The sequence below is a fragment of the Hypanus sabinus genome, chromosome X1 (assembly GCF_030144855.1).
Source record: "Hypanus sabinus isolate sHypSab1 chromosome X1, sHypSab1.hap1, whole genome shotgun sequence".
NCBI classification, from domain to species: Eukaryota; Metazoa; Chordata; class Chondrichthyes; order Myliobatiformes; family Dasyatidae; genus Hypanus; species Hypanus sabinus.
The window spans coordinates 38,109,085-38,121,242 of record NC_082738.1 but is presented as its reverse complement, the minus strand read 5'-3'; the positions used below and the strand labels follow the sequence as shown (position 1 = coordinate 38,121,242).

General features: G+C 39.0%; 1 protein-coding gene across 2 annotated transcripts in view; it reads right to left on the bottom strand.

Annotated features, from left to right (window-relative positions):
* Window positions 1-823: 823 nt before the first annotated feature.
* Window positions 824-12,158, bottom strand: part of rapgefl1 (Rap guanine nucleotide exchange factor (GEF)-like 1) — an 86,646-nt gene continuing 75,311 nt past the window's right edge. For both annotated transcript variants that reach the window (XM_059956406.1, XM_059956405.1), the window contains 2 exons: window positions 5,186-5,240; window positions 824-2,009 (listed from right to left, as the gene is read on the bottom strand). In XM_059956406.1, the coding sequence (XP_059812389.1) occupies window positions 1,885-2,009; window positions 5,186-5,240 (180 nt within the window). In that variant the 3' untranslated portion in view covers window positions 824-1,884. The remainder of the gene's footprint in view (window positions 2,010-5,185; window positions 5,241-12,158) is intronic.

Sequence of the window (12,158 nt, the reverse complement as noted above, 5' to 3'; positions counted from 1 at the left end):
CCAAGTAAACAACATCCACTGACTCCCCTTTGTCTATCCTGTCTCAAAGAATTCCAACAGATTTGTTGGGCAAAATTTCCCTTTTAGAAAACCATGCTAACTTTGGCCTCATGTGCATCCAAGTACAGGGTACCCTGAAACCTCATCCTTAATAATGGACTCCAATATCTTCCCAACCACGAAAGTCAGGCTAACTGGCCTATAATTACCTGTCTTTTGCTTCCCCCTCTTCTTAGAGGGACTCCCTTGCCTCTGTCTGCTCAAAGTTGAGAAGGATACATTGAGAAACCCTCATCCGTGCACCGGAAGCAAGAGGAAGATCGGAATACGAGGTGAAAGGAGAGGATCACCTTGGAGGATTACCCATCTGCCTAACCCATCCATGGAAGAGTCTGTTGCTCCCACAGTGAGATTTATCTTATGGACAGTAGATGCCCAAAGATTTGGTAAGTGGTGTAAGGTGGTGAGGAAATAATCCACTGACTAAGGGAAGTAGACAGACCTCTGATAAGGAATTTTAAAAATAATTTGGAGAAAGGGCAGAAAATGCAATCAGTATACATATCTCCACAAGCACACCACTATAGACAGTCCTCTGTTTACACGAACGTGTGTAACAACATTGTACATTCATGTGAAAGCTTCCTGACTTCTAGAGAGCTTTTTGATGCCAAGAGTGATCCCTTTTCCAAGTCCACTCCTGAAAGAGGAATTCATAGCCTCACATTCCTGTGTCTGGAAAATGACTTGGCACATATCTGTTTAAAAAATGACAATTTATTCATTCTTTAGTGCATTATCTCAGTCAAATCTGTAAGTGATTTATGTAGACAACACACAGAGGATAACAGATGAACACTGCTTAGCCATCTCACTGAAATGAAATAAATCTAAAGAGAAAGCATTCTTTGTACAAAATTTAAAAAAAGTAGAAACTATTTTCTAAATGCAATATTGAAATTGAAAACAGAAATAATTGATCAATATTATATTACAACCTATATTACAATGTCAAATCAAATATGGATACAAGACTAGAGATAAGCACGGCTGTGTTAGTTTGGTCTTCAAATGTCTGTTCTGTGACATGACCTGGCAATGGGTCGCTTGCTGGCAGTATGTGGGATTGCGCTAAAGCTTTTCCCAAAGGAGGCGAGAGGGATGGAAAGAATGTGAGTGTTTGCCTCCCTCATCAGTGTTCAGGTCCCCCTTACCCATGTCTTAGTGGCCCGGGCGAGTGAAACAAGCGCAAAGCGGGTGACCAGGCAGCCATCTAAAGCAACCGCTGCAGCGGGGAAGCATTGTGAGGAGGGAAAATGAATAAATATTTAAAAGCACGCGGACGAGGGAAAGAAGGGAAACTGCACAGTGGATTCACAACAGTAATGATGGCAATTTTAACTCACAAAGCAGGGGACTGGTTTAAAACTTGCACCACCTTCTTCTTGCCAACAGAGGGAGTCACCGTCCAGGAACGAAGACCTCAAAATAGTGAATCAAACCAAATCCAAAACGGAAATGAGAATATTCCCAAGAAAGGCCCATGCACATACAGCTCCTCCCATCTGCTCCAGCTCCAGATTCTATTTTAATCCTGTTTTGTTTGATAAGAATTACCCTGTGGCTTCAATAAAGCAGTATGATAAATGATGTCAGTGCACACAATCCCTAGAGCAGCATCAGGCACCTGTGCAGTGCCGGCCCGGTGTGATGTGATGAATGAGTCAGAAGTGGGTCTACCTCAGGCCCAGTTGGTCTTTCATCATGCTAAGTGGATTGTTCTATATGGTTACGCACAGATCAGCAGTGGCACAGCCACATACACTTCCAACGCCATCGACTAGCATTGCAGACTGGGAGCAGCACAGGACAGAAGCCCCAGGGTCACGGGTCCTTGGGCTCGAGCCTGTATGAGAGGTCGTAGAGTAACTGCTGATTGTCGATCACGTGGAGTTGGCGGATGTAGGCCTTAATCTGGATGTGGCTTGCTGCCGAGTCGGACTCGAGGTCTGCGTGCGGAAGAGAGAGAAGGAAAATCTGTCAACAATAGAAGGACTTGGTTCACCATAACTATGTCTCCTCTGAATCTCTCCCCTCTGACTCTGAGGGCTTCTCTGTCCCCTCTGAGTCAGTGTTATTTATCTATTTATTCACTTGCACATCAGTTGTTTGCCAGTCTTTGTTTATGTATAGTTTGTTTCATTGAGTCTACTGTTTTTATTTTATTTTCCTGTGAATGCCGCAAGAAAATAAATTTCAGGGTGACATATATGTACTTTGATAGTAAACCTGCTTGACTTTGAACTTTGAGTCAGATTGTGGGTTCAAGTCCCGTCCCAGAGAATCAGACACCAAATTCCATGCCGAGACTCTGGTGTAACTTGAAGGGAGCATGGCTCTCAGAATCAGAATCTGAGTCAGGCTTCAATGGAGAAGAAGTGACTGACAACTGTCCGCCTTCCCCTGGGTCTGCTGCCTGACCAGCCGAGCTCCTCCAGCACTTTGTGTGTCACTCTACAGTCTCCTGTGTTTCCATGGTGTGAAGAATGCCTCACTCCTACAAATGCTGGTTCTGGGTTCATCCAACTCATTGCAAAGGTGTTTGGATGGAGCGCTGGCAGCCTGAGCCACATATCCACGTTCCAGCAGGGAACAGGACGACGACTGGGCAGGCACAGAAGACGATGTTGATCCCCTTGAGGTCACTATCTCTCTACACTGGTCCTGAACAGACAAAGCAGCGCAGGCCGGACCTTTGTGGCCCTGCTTTTCACCGAGCGGTGCATTTCAGAATTTAAATAATCCAGGTCCCTGGGAATAACACCCCTGATCTACTTGAAAAAGCAAAGGGAGCCTCAGTTTACTTGAAAGACCACACTTCTGAGTGTGCTCAGTTCTGCACAGATACAGCATGGATTCTATGCTCCGGATAGAGGGCTGAACCCTCTGTCTATTCAGATCCCAGTGTGCCCACGATAAAATCTGGTTATTTGTTCTCAGCTAGCTCTAGATAAATGAATAAGGTACAGTACTGTGCAAATGTATACATACATATAGGCACATATATACAGCTAAGGTGTCTAAGACTTTGCACAGTACTCTATTTGTCAACATGGAGTGGAGAGCGAGTTTATAAATCTGGCGGGAGCAAAGGATGTTGGGAATGGCGAGGGTGGAGTGCCATGGGAGTGGTGTGGGACAGGTGGCAGAGAAGGAGTGCCAGAGGCAGGGGATTGACATGCGTACAGACACACCCAGCCCTGATACACCAGGCAAGGTCGTTTGATTCCAAATAATTGGTTTATTGGTCATTACAGAATGCCTCTCCCTCCCCTCTCTCCTAATTCCCTGCCCCTTTCTCTCTCTGTCCATAATAGAAAACCATATCAAAATCAAATTTATCATTGCTTATATATTCTTGAAATTTGTTTTTTTTGGCGGCAGTACACTGCAATACATAAAATTACTACAGTACTGTGCAAAAGTCTTAGGCACCCTAGCTATATTCATGTGTCTAAGACTCAGTACTGTAGATTAAATAGATAGATTTATTTATCACATGTACATTGAAACACACAGTAAGATGTGTTGTTTGCATCAAATCAGCGATGATTGTGCTGGGCAGCCTGCAAATGTCGCCATGCTTCGAGTGCCAACATAGCACACACACAACTCACTGACCTATCCACATCTTTAGAATGTGGGAAGAAACCAGGCCACTTGGAAGAAATACACATGGTCGGGGGAGAACGTACAAACTCCTTACAGACTGTGGAAGGAATCGAACCTTGGTCTTACAGCTGAAGCTGCCAGCTTAAACCATTCAGGGAAGCGAACTCGCCACTGGCACCAGGCAGGAAATGGAACATGGGCACGTGGATGTGTTTTCTTTCTTGACCTCATAGTAGTTCACATCCTTCCCATTACCCTCTCACAAGATTGGTCTTGAACACTACAGTCTCACGGGATGATTCTTAATGTTTTTTAATTAGCTAGCTAACCACTTAGGCCCAGAAGCTATTGCTAGTAAAATGGTAATATAAAAGAGACTTCAGACGCAGGAATCTGGAGCAACAAACAATATGCTGGACTCAGCCAGCTGAGCAGCATTGGTTTGAGGGAAGGAACTGTGAATGTTTTCGGCTGAAACCCTGTATCAAGACAAGAAAACTGATAACTATTATCTCTCAGCCAATCAGGAATGACCTGTTAATCAAGGGCTTAAAAGCACAGAATAAACACAAAAGATTTTGCAGATACTGGAAATCTTTAGCAACACACGTTCAAAATGTAGAGTTCCTCCAGCATTTTTTTGTGAGTAGGTTGCTTAATCACACTGTAATGTCTTAAGACTGAACACAAAAAGGCTGCTCTTCCTTGCGACAAAGCTAACGTGGGTCAAGTCCTAGAGGAACCCACTAACTAACTATGAGAATGAGAGTTGTGCAGTTAGGCAATGTTATGTACAAGTTTCTGGGGAGCTTGAAAGGATAGGGACTGCAGGGAAGATTCTCCTTTGTAGGAAGGTATAATCTCAAGATAGAAAGATGTTTAGTTCAGACTGGGAATGTTTGCAGTCCTCTACATTAAAAAGGCTTTATGTTGAAAAATAAATAAATAATAATTAGGTTAAATTATAACTATAATAACAAAAGTAATAAATAAATCTAAACGCAGATATAAAAATGGTGATAAAATTAGGTTCTTAGCTACAAGGAAATTGGAGACCCTGATCAGTCACAATGTTCAATGGTGGGACCACATCGCCCTTCCTGCTCCTAAATGTTTATCTTGTTGAAACAAAAAGCCCTCACATCACAAACCTTCAGGATCTCTCCTTTTAAAGATTAGCTTTATTTGTCACATGTACATCGAAACATACTGTGAAATGTGTCCTTTGCATCAAATGAAATCCATGAGGACTGTGCGGGGGGAAGCCTGCATGCGTTGTCACGCTTCTGGCACCAACACAGCAGGCCCACAATTCACTAGCCCGAACCATAGGCCTTTGGAATGTGGGAGGAAACCCACACAGTCATGGGGATGACGTACAAACTGCTTACAGACAGTGACGGGAATCGAACTCTGATTGGTGATGCTGGCACTAACCACTATTCCCATTGAGGGTAACCGATGAATGTTCCCATAAAACCCCTGTCCCTTTAGTTTTCCTTGATCAACTTACTGAGCGGACTGCTTCGATACTTCCTCAAGGTCCGGACTGCACTGGCCACCATGTGCTGTAAAAGAGGTCAACAAGGTTGGACTTAATCATTTATTATTCTATACCAAAGGTCATGATTACTTTTTTTATATAGTAATTGCACTATTAGTGAGTAGTCCTTGCAAATTAAATTTGTCTTGCACTTTCTCATCTGTTATCTGATGACAGTCCTGTGAGCTGATTTACTGAGCAGAAGTGACATTGTCATTCCAATGGGGCATTTCCCTTCCTCAGCTTGGTCTCCAAGTTCTAACTACTGGGACTAACACAAAGTACAGCACATCAAAGCACTGTGGAAGCCTCTGACAATTGTTTGCCCTTTCTTTCCCCATTACTGCTGAGAATTCAGACTTTGTGGAAATTACAATTAACACCCGACCAAGGAAAATCCTAAACGCGAGGAAATCTGCAGATGCTGGAAATTCAAGCAACACACACAAAATGCTGGTGGAACGCAGCAGGCTAGGCAGCGTCTACAGGGAGAAGTACAGTCTTCCTATAGATGCTGCCTGGCCTGCTGCGTTCCACCAGCATTTTGTGTGTGTTGCAAGGAAAGTCCTTATGTTATATAACAGTCCACAAAGTCTGCACTGAACACAGTGGCAAATTAAACTCAGTCTCTTGTGGTTCTATATTCCCTATCTAAACACTTCCACCAGTACCCCTGACATCCCATTCAAGGCACTTGTCACTCTGTGCATAAAAAAAACTTGCCCCACACATTAAGTGAGATTAACCCCACCACCACCCTCTGGTATATGACATTCCTAAGCTGGGGAAAAGATTTATCAATGCCTGTCATAATTCGATAAACTTGTGTCAGATTTCCCCTCTGGAGAAACAACCCCAGTTTGTCCAATCTTTCGTTGTAGCACATCTTTCCTTGCCCAATCCAGGCAGCAACAACCCCCTCCAAAGCCTCAACGTCCTTCCTGTAACGGGGCAACCGGAATTGCACACAATACTCCAAGTGCAACTGAGCCAAAAATTTTATACAACTGCAATGTGTCTTCCTCATCTTACATTTGATGTCACGGCCAATGAAGGCAAGCATATCATCTGTTACCATCCTATCTACTTTCAGAGTAGGACAAGATCCCTCTGTACATCAATTCTCCTTCCTTTCATCTCCATTAGTGCTGAGAATCCAGTTTTGTAGAAATTACAAATAACACCTGACTAAAGAAAGTCATTTTGTTCTATAACAGGTGCCTAAAAAGTATTGAGAACTTGCAAATGGAATTGCTTGAGCTCTTGAAAGTCACTTGTCAAATCTATCCAGGGAATAATCCATTTACCTGTCAGACTGAATCATCTTCCAATCTGTGAGAACACTGTGGTCAGCAGGGGACCAGACAAATAGCTTCCACCGTGAATTCCCAGAGTGGAGATCTCAGGAAAAGACTTTAGTAAAATCAGTCAGACTGACACCGCATTCATGTCCACTGGTGAAGGGAAGTTGAGATAGAAGGATGCTCTATATTACTGATTACCATGGATGTCCACACTCTGGGAACCCCACTGGTAAAGATGTCAGTGTCCCTCAGGGTTGTCTCTGGAGTCTTAAAGAATTATAGCTCATTTTATCTCCTTCCTGTGATCCACAATCATTCTGGAACCAATAACTCAGATTAATAACTCAATGTGGGGGAACTTTCTGCATTGTGTGACTCAGAGTCTGCAGTAGAACGGAAATGTTTTCTTAAATTAATTCAATGTTAAAAGTATGAAAGCTGTCTCAGAGTTTTGTCATTCAACGGCTTCATCTATTATTGACCAAAATATGCCTCTGGGGTCCAGTTTTAAGACTAAATACTACTTGGTCAGCAGGAAACGCTCATGGAGTGAGTACTGTTTCAGATTTGCTCCATAACCTTTACTTTTTTTAACCTATGATCACCCTTAGTTAACTTATTTTTACCTACACCAAAAGATTCTTGCTGCTTACTTGGACTTATCTTTAAGAGTTTATTGTGAATTTTTGAAGAAATGAATACAGAAATGGCTCTTAGATCTAAAGGGTGAGAACCTGGGAAGGATCCTGACGGGAGCGGGAAGAAAAAGCAGACCGATCCTAAGCGTACTGAATTGACTTATGAAATGTTATTGGAGGTTTTAAATCAAAAATTTGAAGAACAATGACAAATTTTTAAACAAGATATAAAGGCTTTTCAAGATTATATGGATAAGACGGATTCAGTAGTTAACCAGCAGCAAGCTCTAATCGCAACTTTGCAAGAGGATGCTCGGAAGCAAGACTTGATAATTGAAAAACTGCAGCAGAACTTACTTTCGACGACTAAACAGGTGGAAACACTTACAGCCAAGAGTGTCGACTTTGAGATTCGGTCCAGAAGACAGAACCTACGCATACTTGGTCTCCCGGAAGGTATTGAACAAGGGGACCCCACGAAGTACTTTGCTCAACTTTTAAAGGATGCGTTCCCTTCTGTATTCCCAGACAGTCCTCCGTTACTCGATCGCGCTCACAGAATTATGCATCGATCACCGAGTGCTTCAGCTAAACCACCGGTTGTAATTGTCCGATTTCATTATGTGCATGTTAAGGAGCAACTTATTTGTGTGGCTCGGCGTGTAAGGATGGTCAAATTTCAAGATCACAATTTTCGATTAGTAGAAGATTTTAGTCCAGAAGTAATGAAGGCAAGTCTTCTTTTTAAACCTCTGATGTCTGAATGTTATGAGAAAAATCTAAAACCTGCGCTCTTATACCCTGCGAAGCTCAGAATTTCGCCTCTGAATGCTCCACGTCGTGTTTTTCTTTCTACATCTGAAGCGAGAAGCTTTCCGAAGGAGAACTTCCCTACTGCTACGGATTCTCATCTCTAATAAATGAGTGATTTTGATCATGCAAGATGGTTTTTGTTTCCTAAACCAGATTTTGTTTCTGGCTATTGGTGTAGGTTTACTCTATATTTTATACTCTAGTTAAAGTTTTTTCTCGACATACTAATCTTTTTATTTTACTTACTTCAACCACTGTACTTTATCTTTGGTTATTATTACTAATCCTTCGAAGGTGAATTTTTAATCCTTTGAAGATGTATTTTCTTTTACTAAGATGGAGGTTTTTTCTCTAAAATATTTTTGGCTTTTCTTTTGATTTCGCTTTTTTTTTCTCTTGTCTTCTTCCTATAATGCATCTCTTATCACAGTTTAAATTTTTTTGGTTTGTTTGGGTTTTAACCCGATTTATAAGTTACTAGTGATTATATTCTTTTTGTTTTTTTTACTACCAATTATATTAAGAAGTTTGGTTTTAGTATAGTGATTATAATTTCTTTAGAGTTTGGGTGGATTTTTTTTATCCTTTATATACGGAGTTGTCTTCTGCTGATATGGGGGTAGATTTAGTTTCATCTTTCCCTTTTCCCAGCCTATCCCTGGCTGGGGTGGTCTTTTTTTCCCTCTTTGGTGGGGGGTGGGAGGTCTTTTTCTAAATCTTATGTTTCTTATATCAGTTTTTTCATTTGGGTTGATTTTGAACTACAAAAATGTCCGCGATGTTGTCACTTCCGGGTCCGCTCCTTATTTTTGTTCCTCTTGCGGGTGCATGAGTTCATAATTTGGTTAACCCTTTATTTACCAAAGGGTTGATTTCAGAAATATGGCTTAGGCCATTAATTTTGTCTCTTAGAATACTAATGGCTTAAACCATCCGATTAAACAGAAAAAGATTTTCAAAGTATTCCAAAGACTTAATGCTCATATTATTTTTGTACAAGAAACTCATGTGAGGAAAGAGGACTATTATCGCTTTTTTAGGTTTTGGAGGAAACAACAGTATCATTCGAATTCAAATGCCAAAGTAAAGGGAGTTTCAATTTTTATTGACTCCTCTATTGCATTTATCCAACATGATATCTTTTTGGATCCAAATGGTAGATTTTTGTTAATTACTGGCTTACTTTTTAACAAAAAGGTTGCTATGGTTAATGTTCATGCTCCAAATGTGGATTGTCCTTTTTTGTTTAAGTCCTTATTTACTTCTCTACCTAATCTAAATGAATATAAGTTAATAATGGGTGGTGACTTTAATTGTTGCTTAAATCCTCTGATGGACAAATCTATATCTACTCAGACTTTACCCAATAAGTCAGCCACTTGTATTAACTCTTTTTTGACTGATAATGGAATTTTTGATATTTGGAGATTTCAGCATTCTAAAGACAAAGAGTTTTCTTTTTTCTCACATGTTTATCATTCCTACTTGAGAATTGATTATTTTTTTATTGACTCTTGTTTTATTCCATCGGTAATTGGTTGTAATTATGATATTATAGCCATCTCTGACCATGCTTCATTAAAACTTTCTATTAAATTTACGGATACAGCTTCTAATGCTAGACAATGGCGATTTGATTCTACCTTACTGCAAGATCCGGATTTTATTAAATTTATGAAGGAACAGATTGATTTCTTCTTTTCAACTAATTCCACTGATGATATTTCTTGCGGAATACTTTGGGACACTTTTAAAGCATATATACATGGACAGATTATCGCTTACTCTGTTGGTCTGAGAAAACACATTAAGAAGGAAACTCTTTTATTGGTTGATAAAATTAAAGAGATTGACAAGAAATATTCGATCACTCCTAGTAAGGAGCTTTACAAACAAAGGGTTGAACTTCAAACGGAACATAGCTTATTACTTACATCTTCGATTGAAAATCAATTAATGAAAACCAGATCTGATTTTTATATACAAAGTGATAAATCAGGTAAACTGTTGGCTAGTCAATTGAAGAATGCTTTGGTTAAACGTCAAATTACTAAGATCCGTCAGCAGAATGGGGATTTGACAGTTAACCATGATGAGATAAATAAATCATTTCAAGATTTTTGATACCTCCCTGTATCATTCTGAACTCCCTCATGATCGTAATACCATGTGTGATTTTCTTGGGAAATTGAATTTTCCAAAATTATCATCAGATGATCTTTCAGTATTAGAAACTCCTATTACGGATGCAGAAATTAAAGGGGTTATTTCCTCCATGAATTCTGGGAAAGCACCAGGTCCAGATGGGTATACAGTAGAATTTTTTAAATGTTTTTCCGCTACTCTTTCTCCCTCGTTATGCAGGGTTTTTGAAGAAGCAATTAGATTGGGCAATTTGCCACAATCTTTTTATAGAGCTTCCATTTCTTTAATATTGAAGAAAGATAAAGACCCTACTGACTGCGCATCCTATAGACCAATATCTTTATTGAATGTAGATTCCAAGATCTTTTCTAAGTTAATGGCATCCAGGCTGGAGAAGGTATTACCCCAAATTATTTTGGAAGATCAAACCAGTTTTATTAAAAATCACTATTCTTTTTTCAATGTTAGGAGATTATTGAATATTGTTTATACTCCATCACATAGCATTTCAGAATGTGTCATTTCATTAGATGCGGAGAAAGCATTTGATAGAGTTAAATGGCCATACTTATTTAATGTGCTGGAGAAGTTTAATTTTAGTCCGACATTCATTTCCTGGATTAGACTGATATATCATACTCCAGTAGCCTCGGTGCTTACTAACAATCAAAGATCTCCCTTTTATCGTTTATTTCGGGGCACTAGACAAGGCTGTCCTCTTAGTCCATTATTATTTGATATTGCTTTAGAACCCTTGGCAATTGCTATCAGAGAATCACAGAATATTTTTGGCATTAATCGTGGGACAGATATATATAAGTTATCATTATATGCAGATGATTTATTATTATTTATTTCTGATCCTGAGAAATCCATTCCTGCAGTTTTATCATTGTTGGCTCAATTTAGTGATCTTTCCGGGTATAAATTAAATCTTAATAAGAGTGAATTGTTTCCTTTAAATAGTGGTTCCAATTTATGGAAATTTACCTTTTAAATTAGTTAATGACTCTTTTATTTACTTAGGGATTAAAATCACAAAAACTATAAAGACTTATTTAAGGTTAATTTTTTACCCTTAATCGATCAGATTAAATGTTTGTTTACTAAGTGGTCACCACTATCTTTATCTCTGCTAGGTCAGATTAATGCTATTAAGATGGTTATTTTACCCAAGTTTTTATATATATTTCAAGCGGTACCAATTTTTATTCCGAAATCTTTTTTTGCTAATGTTGATTCAAAAATTTCCTCATATATATGGCAGAATAAAAATCCTAGGTTAGGTAAAAGATATTTACAGAAGGCAAGGAAGGAAGGTGGATTGGCATTGCCTAATTTTAGATTTTATTATTGGGCAATTAATATTTGATATTTGATATGTTGGTTAAAGGATTGGGATATATCTTTTAGCCCTCATTGGGTGAACCTGGAAATTAAATCTGTACAAGGATTTGCACTGGGTTCTATTTTAGGGACTTCTCTTCCCTTTGCTCTTTCTAAATTGCCAAAACGAATTGACAATCCGATAGTTAAACATACTTTACGTATATGGTTTCAATTTCGGAAATTTTTTGGGTTGACTCAGTTTGTTTTAAATTTTTTTTGCTTTTTTTTTATCCTTCTATTATAGACCAAGCTTATTCAGCTTGGAATACTAAAGGATTACTACGATTTTCCAATTTATTTTTGGATAATTGTTTTATGTCTTTTGAGCAATTATCTAATAAATATAATTTGCCTAGATTTCATTTTTTTTAGATATTTACAGATTAAGAATTTCTTAAATACTGTACTTCCCACTTTTCCAAATTTTGTGTCTTCAGGTATTTTGGAGAATTTGTTTGAACTAAACCCTTTTCAGAAAGGGCTAATATCAAAACTTTACAATATAATTAAGAAGATACGTTCAGAGCCCTTTTATAAGACTAAAAATTATTGGGAAAGAACTTAACCTTACTATCCCTATTGAGAATTGGGATAAAATTCTTCAATTAGTTAATACATCATCTATATGTGCTAAACATTCATTAATACAGTTTA